This window comes from Fusarium pseudograminearum, chromosome 4 (assembly GCF_000303195.2).
Source record: "Fusarium pseudograminearum CS3096 chromosome 4, whole genome shotgun sequence".
Taxonomy (NCBI): domain Eukaryota; kingdom Fungi; phylum Ascomycota; class Sordariomycetes; order Hypocreales; family Nectriaceae; genus Fusarium; species Fusarium pseudograminearum.
In genome coordinates, this window is record NC_031954.1 from 1882910 (window position 1) to 1898010 (window position 15101).

Below are 15101 nucleotides of genomic sequence, written 5' to 3' on the forward strand. Positions count from 1 at the left end.
ACTATGCCCCCAGCTAAAGGGTGACGCGAGGATTACCAACCCTGTAGTCAGTTACATGCCTCAAGGCCAAGGTCTCAATGAGGCATAGCCTGGTTATTTTGACCAAAGGAACCCAAAGCTCCACAACTCGGAACATATTGCAGGTTGCATTTTGCGACACTGTTGATCGATTACTCAATTTTTCAATTTGCTGTAATGTTGATGTCTTGATATCAACTTTTGCGAGATGCGAGCGCCAGCACGTGATCTCCCGCATTAGCGCAACGCGTCCCGCGGCCCGCTTCATTGCACGTGCAGCAGCCCCATAGCGCTGACCAATTGTCACTCAGTCTCAATATCTTAAAAAATAACCTTTTATGAAGCTGCCTACAGTAATAACAAGTTCTGAAATGAAAGACAATCGATCGAAAGTTAATGGTCGCCCGTTTATATCCAATCCGTTTTATAGATATAGTGTAAGTCAGACTGTATAATCAGTATAAATTTACTTGTGGAGTATTCCTTCGCTTTGCAATATCGATGGAACTAATCGGCTTTGGTATTGTTCACTTATGCCAAGCAATTTTGAATAAATGTATTCCTACAGGAGAACGTAGCTCGCTCCTAGCCCTTAAGCCATTCAGTCGTTAGTATGCTTACGTCTCACCTGGTTACCTATACCATCATACTAAGTACCGACAAGTTGGACTCCACCATCAATCCAACTTTACGGCTTGATCGACATGCTGACATCTAATGGGTGTTTCGTCTTCGTCTTCGCTGGCTATTGGTGTCAACCTTATCGCGTATAGAGATGTTCCGTCTTGACACGAGCACAAAATATTATCGCTTAAGCACGGTTCGAGACAGGACCTTGCGTTATGCGGCCCAAGTCAGAACAGGCAATGCATATGTCTCTCATCCTCAGGGACGTATCGCTTGACAAAGATACTTGTGAGAAGCAAACCCTTCACCGCTTGACCCCCGTCCACCATATCTCAACGTTTGTACAAAGAAGAGATTGCATTCATGACAATGCTTGTGAGGTATCATATAAGCTCGTAACTTTACGGTCGGTTACTCGGACGGACCAGACACCACACCGTCTTGTTTTGATCAGCACGGCGTTTTATACTTACACACCAACATCAAATCGTATACAACACTCTGCTCGTGGTCTATCGCTAAGAGTCTACTGGTTCGCACTCGACACCCATCTTCTCAGCCCCGGTCCTGTTCCCGAAAGCTATCCTTGCGGCCCACACAAGCTAGACAAGCTATCTAGACAAGCTTATCGTAGTTTTTATCTCGACCCTGCCAGACCAGTGCTGCGCGCCCAATTGTGTCTCACTACAGCTCGTTGGTGGCCGCTGATCGCGACCTTTGCAGACAGCGGCTGAGATTTAATAGTACCTAGGTACTCTTTATGTACAGTGACACCTTGAGCAACGGTTCCCACGTGGCGTCGGGTGTTCCTGGTGCCTTTATATACAGTGGTACCCACATATGCATAAGAAGGGAGACGACCCGAATCTTATATCCCGTCTGCGGAACAGCCTCCCGTTGTTGCGACTGGGTTTAGCTCTTTCTGACGGGACGGTGCATTGATTTGGAGCGGTAAGTGTTCAGAGGAGAATGTCGCCTCGAGCCGAGTTTAGGCAATACCCCCCCCCTCCAACAAACCACACAGCGTGTCATGCTTGGTTCTCCTCCGGATATCAGGAACATCGGCCGGTGGAAGCAGAAGAGGCGAAATTATTGGCAGTTCATGTTATTCAGACTCGACCCTTAGGTTCTTTATTTCTATACCGTAAAGCTCGGGGGCTAACTTCTCTGTTACCTACCTAGATAGAGTCGCTTAGTGGACTTGACTGTTGCGCATGTATGTTGATTGATAATACACTATACAGAATCAAACCATCACTTATACAACCGACAGACACGATAATTTGCAAAAGTCTTATATATATGTGTTATGCTGGTAGGTTTTTTCTCCTTTCTTTCAATAATGTCCGCCAAAGCTGTTTCCAACCCCCGTCTCAACGCCATTGTCCTAAACGTGCTTCCCAACTTTAGAATCTATTGCCAGGCACAATGTCATATCCATAATTAGGCCTCACTCTTATCCAATTGCTTATCCGACAGGCCTAGTTTGGACGTTAGGTTGGTGAGCAGGTTAGGAGCCGAGCCTGTTGAGTCCGACGTCTGTGGATCCTGTGGGTGTTTGGTAGTATCCTCTTTTTCAACCACCTCAGAAGCCCCTTTCAGATTCTCTGTATCCTGAACGAACTTGGTCAGGTATACAGTTGGCCTGCGCGTAGAGACATTCGGGTTGGATGTGATGCTTTCGATCGCGGTTTCGTATGCTCGGTCATAAACGTTAAAGTCAACTGCTGTTGGCGAGTCGGATACCATGTCTGGAGTAGCCTCGTTGGAGGCAAATTCGTCCATTATACCTGTGCCGATACCAAGGAACGGTGTGGTGTTCTGTGAATCAAACTCCTGTGCTGGGGGCGTTCCATTACTGGCACCCGGCTTTTGTTTCTGTGTCTGGTAATCTCGTCTTCGGGAAAGCAATGCCTCAATCACCTCGGCCTTGGCCTTCTCCTCCGATGCATCAAACGAGCCACGGTTTTGCTTTGGAGTGCTGGTGTTTGATCTGGCGCGATGCTTGGCCAAAATTGACTTGAAGCGGTGAATGACTTTCATAACACATAGGAGATGGTTCATCTTGCGGGTGAAGGCACGGTTAACTTCAAGCTCGTTGGGTGGTTCCACCATGTTGACACAGTTCTCTTCGGCAGAGAGCAAGCAGTCTGTGCCTTGCTTGGTGACCCATGGATGCTCCTATTTCAACGTCAATTGTCATCATCTCAGTGCTTCAAAGGGTGTGTGCAGCTTACTCGGAGCTTGTCCATGGTTATGCGCTGTTCTGGATCTTTGTTGAGAATGCTGTGCATGAGATCGACAAAGGCTGGGCTCTCATCTTCAGGGAGAGAGGGTTCGTCAGACCGAATGGCATCGTACATATCCAAAACGCCATCGCGGTTGAAAGGGATGCGCCCATACTTTAAACAGTAGAGCGAAACCCCCATTGACCAGATATCAGCAGCAGTTCCAGATACATCGCCGTGCTTGCCACAGAGCTCGGGGGGCAGGAATGCTGGAGAGCCTGCAGATTTTGCTGTTCTCATGTTGTCTGGTTTCTCAAACATCTCGGAAACCCCAAAGTCAACGACCTTTAGCACATCATCATTAGACAGAAGCAGGTTGTCTGGTTTGATGTCCCTGTGAATAACACCCTGCGCATGCACTACGGGGTATTATATCAGCCCTCCGAAGGAATGGGTTTGATCCGATGATACTCACAGTATTCAATGGCTAATATAAGATCTCGGAACCAGTAGCGGCAGTTCTCCTCTGAATAGGGTTCAGCCTGCTCATCCAACCCAACTTTCATTACGACACCCTTCCGACACATCTCGAGGACCATGTAGATAGAATCCTCTTCGGGGTCGTCCAGAACCTCGTAAAGCTGGACAAGGTTAGGGTGGTTGAGCTTCTTCATGATTGCAATTTCTTCCCGTATGAGATGCAGCGCATCATTAGTATCATTGACGAGGCGGGGAGTAGCGTTGAAAGGGCCTCCGGCACCAGGACCCATGCGCCTCGGACCTCGAGGACCTTGTCTGAGGATGGTTGATTGAAGCCGTTTTCGAAGGCGAGCTTTAGAGAACTCTTTAACGGCCTAAGGTTGTGTAAGCTGGGAGATGATGTCTGGGGTGCAGGTTTGATACTCACATATTCCTGACCGAATTGGTCTTTGGCAAGATGAACTGCGCCATAAGAGCCTCTCCCAATTTCCTCCAGGATTGTGTACTGATTTACTCGATGCTGGGAGACACCATCGGAATCTTCATCCCCAAACTGGGTTTGCGCATCAAGAGTTTCCTAAGGGTCCTGGTCAGCTACGCGAGGTCTACTTGAGGCATCGCCATTGGCTTCACACCTTGACTTGTCGATGAGCGCTTGGGGTTCGCTTATGATGTCTGAGAGGGCTTGAGAAATGGAGAACCTCTGTTGGTTCTGTTCTGTTATCGGTCACATTGTCAGCTAGGCGCATTCAGATTCTGCCTTTGGGTTGACTTGCAGGTGATGAGTGAGGGGCGGCGGAAGCTTGTTATCAGAGGCGTCGTCATGTTGGTCAACTCTAACTTGGGGCGAAGGGAAAGTGAACGAAGGCCTCATCTCTGGAGGTGCCGCTGGCTCAGGCGTGTCCATGCTGAACGATACTGAGAGATTGCCCAACGAGAACAAGATTGGATACTGGAGAGACTACCTGGTTCAGTAGTTGCGATGCGATGCGATTGGACTGAACTGGATTGACAGGTTGGGTTTAATTGCCCCGCAATCAATTGGATCCTTTGCGAATTGGGGGGGGGAGTGCAGTTGATTAAGGATAAATAACGAGGCTGACACAGCAATCTTGTATCATTTGCTTGTGGTCTGTACATGTGATTGCGACGATGGAAAGAAGGAAGGAATCTAACTCTAACTCTGGCTCCAGCTGTGAGCCTGTGAGCCTTGGCTGCCCGCTTACAGTCAGTCAGCCCTGAGGCTATGATGCGCTAAAGATGGGGAAGAGGACTCGAGGGAGGGACTGGACGAGGGTTCCAGCTGAAAGTGCCTAACTTCCAGGCCCATGCCAGTGGCTGCCCCGCCAAAGCTTTCACTTGGGCTCGGCTAGAACAGCCACAGCGACTTGAGCCTCAGTGGGTGACAGCTTATCATGGGCTTGTCTTGCCTGTACATGTCCACTACTCTCTACCAAGCAACCTACCATCGCATCGCATTCCATCCACCTCGACACTGTTAGACTGAACCCGATTGACAACTTAAACCGGCGCATCTCACTCAATCCAACCAACTGTAGAGACACCATATCTTTCCATACGCAAGGCATCAGTGCCACTACCTATTCGACAACCTTAGACGTCGACCTTGAACCCCTTTGAACCGCCATCATGGTTGTCTACTCATTCCACATCTTCGACCGACACAGTAAACAACACCCTTATCAAATCTCAACATGCCTCTCAGCTAACACCTCACTCTCTTTACAGCCGAGTGCGTCTACTCAAAGTCATGGCTACCATCGTCTGCAGGCTCCGAAGTCGCCGCACCCACGACATCCTCCGACGACGCAAAACTCCTATTCGGAACCGTCTTCTCCCTGCGCAATATGGTTCGCAAACTCGGTGGTGATGACGACGCATTCATCAGCTATCGGACCGCCCAGTACAAGCTTCACTTTTACGAGACACCTGCGAACCTGAGATTCGTTATCTTGACCGACACAGCAACGTTGAGCATGCGCAATGTACTACATCAAATATACATTAACCTATGGGTTGAATATGGTATTTGCAACCTTCTATGCCGCTATCAAAGATAAAACTAACCACAGTATTTAGTGGTCAAAAATCCTTTGGCGCCAGTAGAGCACAAGAAGGGCGAAGGTGTCAAGAACGAGCTCTTTGAACTCGGCCTCGATCAGTTCATCAGGGGCTTAATGTGAAGAACAAACAATCAAATCGTCGTTAAAAGCAATGCTTTCACGGGCTCCAGCGCCAACAATCGGGCAGTTCGAGAAAAGCCGCCTACCTCATAATGACACTGTGGTATGTAAAACGCATATGCGTGTTCAAGACCACTATTCTTCGACGCCGTCTCCCAGGAGGAGAAGTGCCGAATCCAAGGACGTCACGGCCATGTTTCCTAGCGTCAAATAGGGGATTGGTTTGCATCACAACGAGCAAAATACACCTCACGGCGTCTGCAGAGTAGGCGTACGGAAGCAGAAAGAGAGAAGAGACTATACCCAGCGCCAATTCCGGCATAAATGTTACACGAGCTGATGCGTTAACCACATCCCTCGAACTCGACTAGACTAAACAAAACACCCGCCGCCTCTAAATGGCATACGAAATATGTGTTTTATGTCGGTGATTCAAATGCATCCCAATATTATGCTGATCGTTGTTGTCCATACCCTTACAATTCCCATGATGACCCTGCCATGACTCCCCCTATGCGTTATGTAGCTGCTCAACCAAAATACGCCTTACGATTTGTTATCCATTGCTCGTCCCCATGCGTTCTCGAAACCCCCTTGCGAGTCGACCACAACCATGCTTGATTCGCCATTTGTCTGAGTCTGCGTTTGAGTCTGTGATCGCGTTATTTTTCCACTGGTTTGCGGAGCACCAAGATCAATGGCGCTGGCCATGAGCTCGTCGTCTGTGCGGATCTCTTGTTCCCAGTTGCTTGAATACACGACAGCAGCAAAGGCCTCGAGATCACGGACAGTTTCCATCTTCTGAAGATACTCATTTGGCATTCCGTCACCAATAACATGAGCTTGGCGCGTCAACACTGACATGATCTTGGGCAGCAAGATCACCTTGGAGCGCTGCTGATCCTTGAGCTCAGGAGTAACAATGCCATCCGAGGCTGGGAGCTCGAATGCTGCTGTGGCGAGCTTGTTGTCGGTCAGATATGAGAAGCCAGCGTCAAGGAGCAGAGTGAGAACATGTGTGAAGCTAGGTGATTCGATGAGATCCGCAGTCTCGTCAAGAAGACGTCTCAGAATTGCCTGTGACGCAGCTGGCGAGTGTTCGGGGTCGTGGTTAGCTGTTTCGTCAAGAATGCCCGATTCCTTGATCACCTCATCTTCCATATCCCTGGGCGGAAGCAGAAAGTGAAGCCAGTCGGACTTTCGGCGCTCCTCGTTTGTGGAGCCCTCAACAAGCTTTCTAACCTCCATTGTCAGCTCAGAAAACCTCTCGAAGCTCAGGAGGTCTCTTGGGCTAAGGCTGCCAAAGACGGTGCGCACAGCACTCTCGACTCGGTGCATGAGATCCTTCCAGCCCTTGTTTAGCAGCCACCAGCTGAAAGTCAGGTATTTACGGTTTATGTCAAAATCGCTGCCGTATGCCTGCTCTGTGTTATCGTCGTCGTTGTTCTCAAGGCTGATGGTGCCGTGTTGGCCGCCTGTTGCGAGGGCCACCACACTCGATAAGTAGCTTCGTCGACCCAATAGGTTGAGTTGTACTCGAGTCAGCATTGTTAACAATGCAAGGGTATATATCAAAGTGAAGGATCGCGTCACGGCTGTTTGACATGTCAGTTGTCTGTAAATCGAAACATTCAAGAGCCTTAACTCACCACTAATAGTCACGTCATCCCATAATTGTCGTTTCGTCTTGCGTAGCTTTGGAGCCTCCTTATTCGTCTCGCCACCAGCGTTGAATGGTGAGGACGTGGGGATCTGACTGGGGTGCACACCGCTCTCGCTCTGGCCTGCCATGCTTTTCCCGTCCTCCTCTGTCAATGTTGTGTCGGCGAGGCTTGGTGGTGCGGCAGACTCGTTACCGCCATTCTTTATGGCCTTTGTGGCCTTCATCTGCTGGATCTCGAGTGTGATCCGTTCCGTGTTCATGGCCTCGATAATGGCAGTCGTTGCTGAAGGCAGGAGAGCCAGGACGGTAAATGTGCAGTCCTCTTGATTCTGTTCGAAGCGACGTCGCAAGCTGCGAGGAATTGTTAGTAAATAATGGCTTAGGCTCTTTTCCAAGTAGGATAAATCTTACTTCTCCTTGGCGATACGATCACTGCTCATGCGCTCGCGAGCATCGTTGAGCTTGCCGATAACATATTGAGTCGCGACATAGCCGGCACCGATGACGCCCACACCAACAGCGATGGGCGTCCGGTTGTTGCGCAGCCAGCGCCGAGCGGATGTGAGCATGATATGGATGGAGGTGGTGGAGGATTCGCGATGAGGTAGTGATGATGATGATCCGATGGATCAATTGCTCTTGTAGCTGTGGCTATAACGTGTATCGAAGTTCGCCAAGGAAAGGGGTGCTATGTGGACATGTGGGCGGTAAATAGGTCGTTGAGTTGTTGAATCGGAGTACTAACTAGGGGGGGAAAAGGTGATACCATGCACAGTCTATCAATCAATCACAACATGAGCCTCGGCCCCAAATCTGGAGGCTTGATCAAATGTAAGATGGGATTGGCATGCCCCGTGTTCGGTGGTCGGCTTCGGCAGACACGACCGGTGTGGAGGCGGTTTGTGGCGTCTGTGGCTGTGCTGGAAAGATAAAGCACGGGGTAAGTGGAGAGTGGGGAGTGGGGACGGATGAGATCCCATGCCCCTCCCATATGGCTCGGTGACGTTGTTTAGGAGGCTATTATCTAACATTACTCGTCCAATATCTGCGCTGCGATATCCAACTCACTTCCTCTCATTCAACTTCTTTCATCTACACCAATCATGCTCGTAGCGCATAACCAAGTTCACGACAGCCCAAACAACATGGACCAACAGGAACCGCCAGAGTTTATCCTCGATGTATTTACTGACCCGCGCTCCGTTCGCGACGTCGTTAAAGGTTGGTTCTTGTCTCCTGATGGTCATACTACCCTATACGAAGCACCCCGCTATCTGACAACCTCAACAACACTCTGTATAACACGGTCGGATTTATCACGATTAACTCAGTCTAACTTGCCTGCTATAGGTTTACTTCACACGATATTCTTTCACAGATTCTTTCCTTCTCTAGTTCCTCAAACTCGTGAAGTTCTGGACCTCACTCTACCCTATGTCGACGACGATGAGCTCGAGACTATGATAGAACAACGCGTCGCAGCCTTTGAGCGACAGATAGACACCCAGCGCTCATCCGGTGGAACAAATAATGCTTCCGGCGGAAGCGCGACCGGAGGGCGCGGGCAGCTGGTTGTGCAGTTCTTCGAGAAGCGCCGGCGCAAGGCCTGGTTGTCTCGTGGGGATGAAGAGGTCTGCTGGGAATGTTGGACGATCAAAGTAACCGTCGCCGAGCCCAGAACAGAAAGCGGTACGCTTCGGACTCTTTGATTTAATCGAGAGGATATCACTAACAGCCATATAGAACGAGCTAAAGTCCGACGCGCAATGGAACAAACCCTTCTAACGACAGCGATGAAGATTGTTACGTTCGCAAACACCCACAAGGACCACATACCACCTATCACCACCCAAGGAACGAACCCGTTCCCATACAAGATTAACCTCGACCAGAAGGAAGCAACAGGCTGGGCAACGCGAATGCGAATATACTGAAGAACCTATTGAACCTGGAAATGGGACTGAGAATTGGACTAGGGTGCTCTCTGATATTGCATTCAACAAGGATTAGGTGGCCTGAGTCTTGTTCATATTGAAATGATTGAGTCTCGACCAGTTGAGTTATGGACCAGCGGATATATAGACTTGAGGCGTTTCCGGAGTTTGGAATTAGCGTTTAGACTTTTATCATAATCGATACCCATTTATAAAACCGGTCACCAGACAGTTCTCTGGCTGGGAACGTCACGTTGGCTATGTTGCTTACAAAGGCCGCACCAAAGGTTTCAGCCTCGCATGCCGTGTGAGAGCCAGACACGGCAGAATCACCGACACAGACTCTTGAAAGCGTCTGGTTCATATCCAACCAGGACACGGGATGAGATGCACATGAGAAGTAACGAAAGACTTGCGTCAAGGTATCAGCGCTAAATACTAATATTGTGTCAATGTATGATAATGGCTATCGTACATGGTCAAATGTCCTGGCCATGCCTGTCCGTTTCCCAAGCTGAGCTTTCCCAAAAATACATGGACCAAAAACGCGCAAACATGCAAAGTACACGCAATTCCTACCATCGTTCCACCCAGAGACCCATCCAACACCACGCAGGGCTACATAATGTAATGTAAAAGAGTAAAACCAGAGAGCATAAAACCGTCAACGCACTCAAACACAGATCCCAAAAATGCCTGTTCCGCAACCCAAGCCTTGAGAGCAAGCACAACGCGCTCTTAAGTCATTACTTTCATCAACTGCTAGCTGTGAAGCCAATCCGAGTACCTGGCTTGAGCCAAGTCTCGCTGTTCTAGTCCATACCGGACACAACCCAATATCTCCGAGTCATGGTTGGGTGTAGACCAGGCCACCTTCCAAGAAATTACTCGTGTGTTGTCTTTTTTCGTCAAATCGTGAATGTCATGCATAATTATGCTTATTTCGTCGTCTTGCCACGTTCGTTTTTTTATAAAGTTGTCTTCGTCTTAAAATTGTGTTGAAAAACTTCGGGGTAATCCGGGCTTGTTGCTCCTTGAAGTGTTGTTCTTGTTGGCCTGTGATGTCGATCCGATCTTGTCAAACCCCTTGAATATGTCGAAACTAGACACATCCGTTGAAACGCCAACAGGGCTAGGAGGCACAAAGTCTAGTTGACCCAGGAGGGCCGATGATGCCCAGTCGCTGCTGTCCAAGTTGACATTTAAGAAGTTGGCGAACTTGGAGGGAGACTGATTGTTCCGGATAGGTGAATCCTGGAACATCTTGCTGGGCGAGCTCAGGCCTTCAAACGCCTTGCTTGGCGTATCGAACTGAAGAGATTGCTCCGGGGGTCTCAGGAGAGGTGCAGAAGCGATAGGCTTCTTGGTCGCTGAGTTCGTAAGATCACCCAGGACCGATGCAGACACAGTGCGGTCTAGTCGAGCGCGTTTGGTCGTACGCTTGATGGGAGATCCAGCATCGACTGCGCTCATGGCCGCAAAAGTAGCATCATCAAGGCCGTCAAATCCAGCGAGATCTTGACTAATGGTGAAGTCCGCATCGCTCAAAATAGAGGCGCCGAAAACTGATTGATAGACATCTGTACCCAGATCGAAAGCAGGGCTATAGGGTGTGAACTCAGAATTGACCCCAACCTTGCGATCAGGCGACTGGAGCAAGTTTCGCATTCTGTCACGATGGATCCGGAGATTTGTGTTGGGAGATGCCGATGGAGGAGGTCGAGGTGGAGGGTTGAGTTTGACCATAGGCGTAATCGGCGGCAGCATCTGCTTCTCGTAGGCTGGTCGTAGAGGAGACGAAGAGACGGGCGGTATGACAGAGTGATAGCGTGTCTTGCTTGGACTGAAAGGCGAAGAGTTTCGAAGACGAGCAATCTCCTCCTCCGCGCGGCCCCTTGACTTATTTCGTGGGCGGTCAGCCTCCGACGTGAGCATGAACTTCTGACTGGGCCTGATAGCTGATGATTCGAGAGAAGAGATGTATCCGCTGTCGTCCATAGATGCGAATTTGCGCCTGTGGGATCGCGAGACAGACGAGGCCGGGTTTCGGGCAGCCGGAGGGGGCGTGTTGCTCCGATGATCCACATGCCGGGAGACAGGCGGTGACGAATGCATGGCGGCAGGGTGTGGTGAGTAGAGATATGATTCGAGAGAAATATCGTGGTCAAGCTTGTCTGCGACATCCTCAGGACCGATGTTGTCGGATACAGGAATTGTAGCATCGGATGAAAGATCTACAGGCATCGACATGGTGGCCTGGGACGTGGGGAGGGGTGGCAGAGCGGACTGGCTGACGGGGACTGGGGGAGGCAGCGTAGGCTCCTGAGTCGATGCAGAAGCCGGGCGGGAGGGCTCAAGGCGAGTCGATATAACGTGGAGGCTGTCTGAGCCGGATGCGGATTTGCGAGTCGGCTTCTTGTTGAGGTATTGCGCTTCGTAACCAGGCTTGATGACCCAGTAGTGGCCTTTACCAGGGTCGTCCTTGGGCCTCTCGACTTTCATGAAGGCCTTTTGCAGGCTTAGATTGTGTCGGATGCTGTTTTGCCAGCCGGCATCGGTAGGGCTGTAAAAGGAGTAGTTATCGCTGATCCAATTGTAAATCTGAGAGAGCGTGAGCTTTCGATTGGGAGATCGGAAGATGGCCATGGCAATCAAGTCGGCGTAACTGAGGGCAGGCTTGCTACCATCATCGACAATAGGAGGGAAGGAGTCGTGGGGAGGAACGACTGTCGCGTCTGTCGCGGTTTCCACTGTCGCAGGCATTGGCTCGGATTTTATCTTCTTGATGGATCTAGAATCTCTGATGGGAGCAGCCTCCATGAGGGCGCGCTTTCCGTTTGGCTTTTGGTAGTAATTCTCGACTGACATGTCGATGGCAGGAGGTGTTGGGAAAATTTGTGGGTGGACGTTCTCTTTGCCAAAGTCCCAGCCCATGTCGAGGACGTGCTTTTGAGGACCCGTCTTAAAATTCGACAGGTAAGGCTTCTTTTGCAGGGAATCCGTGGAGTGGCCTCGTCTTGATGGAGGCGCCATGGGGACCATGTTTAATTTGTTGCCTTGGGAGGTTGTCAATGGTATTTGCGACGCGGAAGCAGGTCTCTGCTTGAAGGGTGAGTGCACATTGTGGGAGGCGGTGGGTGGGTTGAAGACGAGGTTTGAGGTTGAGCTAGCCAGGGGCCTTCGGGCTTGCTTCGAGACTGATGGCATAGGAGCGTGACTAGTCATGGGCGTGGCATTTTCGTCCTGGTATATTTGCAGCGGCCCAGATGAACTGGGAAAACGCGTATGTTTGCCCATGGTGTTAGGAGCAAAAAGCTCAATATGGGTGCAGTCGCGCGGTGAGACGGAGCAAAAAAAGGTTGAACCAAACGTGGGACTTTTAATGGAGGTTAGTAGGGTAAAGTCGATACCGGGGACGGGAAGTGGAAGGGGATGACGGTAAGATAACGGCGCAGGTGGGAATAAATGAGTGGACACCGGTAGAGACTAATGGGATGAGAGTGCATGACGAGACAAGACGGTAAGGGAAGAAAAGACAAGGGAGTGGAAGGAAAGGACTTTAGTTTACTCACAAGGATACGATGGACGGACCGTGAAGTTCAAGGTAGCAGTGAGAGTAGGAAGTGGGGCCTGCCTGGACAGGGCTGTCGTGAGTTGGTCTGGGCGCTCAATAGGACGGGCAGCCGGTATTGGTTTTGGTGTAGTTATCTGGGGTTCACGGTTCACGGTCTTTGAGAAGTGGTCCGAATATAGAAGCGAGTTTAGGCGGTCGAGGGGAATATGTCCAAGTCGCGTCGACAGGAGATTATGAATAGAGCAAGAACGGCGTCAGAAAATATTTGCGAATTGTTGTGAAGCTGGTCAAGACGATGCACAGTTGAGAGAGAGGTGGGCGAGATGAGCCGATGTAGCAAGCGCAAGTGGTGAATCAAACAAGGGCCGAGTCGGAATGCGACAGAATGCGTACAGTGAGTTGGGTTATTACTTTTACTCTCTAGTGATTAGACGAGAACAAATGTCGATTAATCAAAAGCGAAGAGAGGGAAGAAATAGAATAGAAGGGCTCGTAAAAACGCGGAAGAGTATGTAGAAGTGTAAAAGTGAGGTGAGGGTGAGGGTGAGAGGAAGTTGAGGAGGAGAGAGCAGAGAGATGATTGAATGATGCAGCCAAGCAAGGTGAGGTGAGTTTGGTACCTAGACGCAAACCAGATGGACCACACCGGGCAGGGCAGACAGGCCGGGAAAGAAAAGGCCCTTTGGCTTTTTTGGGGGGTGGTTTAGTTGGCAATGGCAGCTGGCAGCAGCTGGCGGGCGGAGGCGTCCTGGGATTGCAGAAGCAGAAGCAGAAGCAGAACACGGCACTGTACTGTAGCGTATGTATGTAGCGTAGCGTCTGGCCGCAGTGTGTGTGGCCTAGTAGTGGGGACTCAAAAACTGGGCGCAGGGAGGATGATGAGAACAGAACGGACCAGCGTCAGGGATTGGATGGAGGGCGTCCAGGCTGACACGACACGCCGAGGAACAGCCAAAGAGGGGACGCTGCGTGAGCACTGTCTCTCTTTTGCCTTGGTAGTATAAGATTGAGTTGAGTGCAATCAAATCAGTCAACGGACAAAGCGAGACGAGACTGATGTCATGGACAAAGGTTTAGAGTCTAGTTTATTCAAGGTCTGAGCCTCAAATCTCGGATGATGGCAAACAAATCTGGTGATGATATGGAAAAAGAAGAGGAGAAAGAGAGGACAAGAGCACGACGACGACGAAGAGGAGGAGGAGGAGGAGGAGGAGGAGAAGGGGGGAAACAGAACAAGAAGATGTCGAGATGCACAACGATAGGACAAGATACTATACTGTACAGCACGATAATCAGATGGGAAGGGCGTGTGCAGCGTAAAGCGAGGGGGTACAGCTGCTTGTTTCGGGAATGGGCTATTAATTGATGTGCAAAAAAAGCCTGAGCCGACCAAAGGGAGGCCCAAGATGGAGCTTGCAACTCGAGGTAAGCATCAACTCCAACAGTTGAGGTGTGGGTCGAAGGAGAAACTAGGGGCGTGTGACGCGTAGAAATCTACAGGGGTCTCACCTGCTGTACCGTACCGTACAGAACTGTAGCGGACCGTACTGTATTGTAATGCTATCAGACCAAAAAAAGGTGAATTGAATGGATGGAGACGGGATATCGATTTGCAATCGCATCACCTCAAACGAAGCGAAGCGAAGCGAAGCGCCCTCTCGTCCTCGGTGGTCGACGCGCGCGTTCAATCAGGGACTCTGATTGGCTGACAGCGTCAAAGAGATTTAGAGATATGAATGAAACTGGGCTGGATTGATGCGGGGGATTGGATACTGAAAGACTGAAAGAAAAGAGACAAAGAGAGAGGGAAAAGCCTCGTTTCTCTCTGCCGTCGAGTCAAGTCATCCAAAACACATAACTCGGCTTCATGATGAGACATTCACCCGTCTTGTGCGAAAAGAGGCGAAAAGAGGCCATGCAATGGGCCGTGTCTCGTCCAGTCCAGTCCAGTTCTTTGGATAAAATATGGCATGTTGAGTTGGCTCAAGATGAAATATCTGGCTCAAGGTTAAATGAATTTATTATGCGACCACTTGTTCAACCTGACCGGCCCTGTTGCTGATCATGCTATGCTCTCTTTTTGTGTGTTTGGGCCGGATTTTGGCACCTTGTTAATTGATAACCAGATGGCGCCTTAATGGGCTGCATACAGTAGTCAGTGTATGAAACTTGATACGTGTGTATGCATGTAGGGGCAGTGGAGATAATGACACCAGCAGATCTCGATCTTTGCTCTAATACTGTCCCATCTTAACCTACATAACCTTCCTTCCTACCTGGCTGGCCCTCCCTTGCTCCGGATTGTCGCTACTTGGCCATTATAACCACGCAGTAGTGTCAATTTTGAAAAAAGCGGTGCTTCCAGAGTGAAGC

At 50.0% G+C, this 15101-nt stretch overlaps 5 protein-coding genes across 5 annotated transcripts, besides 3 other annotated features; 2 read left to right on the forward strand and 3 right to left on the reverse strand.

Moving 5' to 3' along the window:
- Window positions 1-2088: 2088 nt before the first annotated feature.
- On the reverse strand, window positions 2089-4260 carry FPSE_04784 (uncharacterized protein; the record flags this gene model as incomplete). The annotated part of the gene is made up of 5 exons (XM_009257902.1): window positions 2089-2826; window positions 2883-3292; window positions 3349-3727; window positions 3781-3930; window positions 4195-4260. The coding sequence occupies 5 exons, from the start codon at window positions 4258-4260 to the stop codon at window positions 2089-2091; spliced, it is 1743 nt and encodes a 580-aa protein (XP_009256177.1).
- A 743-nt stretch (window positions 4261-5003) lies between these two features.
- FPSE_04783 (uncharacterized protein) lies at window positions 5004-5557 on the forward strand (the record flags this gene model as incomplete). Its single annotated transcript, XM_009257901.1, has 3 exons — window positions 5004-5040; window positions 5103-5399; window positions 5454-5557. 3 exons carry the CDS (start codon window positions 5004-5006, stop codon window positions 5555-5557), a joined length of 438 nt encoding a protein of 145 aa, XP_009256176.1.
- Window positions 5558-6103: 546 nt separating this feature from the next.
- On the reverse strand, window positions 6104-7789 carry FPSE_04782 (uncharacterized protein; the record flags this gene model as incomplete). The annotated part of the gene is made up of 3 exons (XM_009257900.1): window positions 6104-7152; window positions 7207-7571; window positions 7632-7789. 3 exons carry the CDS (start codon window positions 7787-7789, stop codon window positions 6104-6106), a joined length of 1572 nt encoding a protein of 523 aa, XP_009256175.1.
- A 534-nt stretch (window positions 7790-8323) lies between these two features.
- Window positions 8324-9154, forward strand: FPSE_04781 (uncharacterized protein; the record flags this gene model as incomplete). Its single annotated transcript, XM_009257899.1, has 3 exons — window positions 8324-8516; window positions 8571-8909; window positions 8964-9154. The coding sequence occupies 3 exons, from the start codon at window positions 8324-8326 to the stop codon at window positions 9152-9154; spliced, it is 723 nt and encodes a 240-aa protein (XP_009256174.1).
- Window positions 9155-10141: 987 nt separating this feature from the next.
- On the reverse strand, window positions 10142-12451 carry FPSE_04780 (uncharacterized protein; the record flags this gene model as incomplete). Its single annotated transcript, XM_009257898.1, has 1 exon — window positions 10142-12451. The coding sequence occupies one exon, from the start codon at window positions 12449-12451 to the stop codon at window positions 10142-10144; it is 2310 nt and encodes a 769-aa protein (XP_009256173.1).
- A 1464-nt stretch (window positions 12452-13915) lies between these two features.
- Window positions 13916-13952: a microsatellite.
- A 286-nt stretch (window positions 13953-14238) lies between these two features.
- Window positions 14239-14285: a microsatellite.
- A 71-nt stretch (window positions 14286-14356) lies between these two features.
- Window positions 14357-14381: a microsatellite.
- Between the last annotated feature and the right edge of the window lie 720 nt (window positions 14382-15101).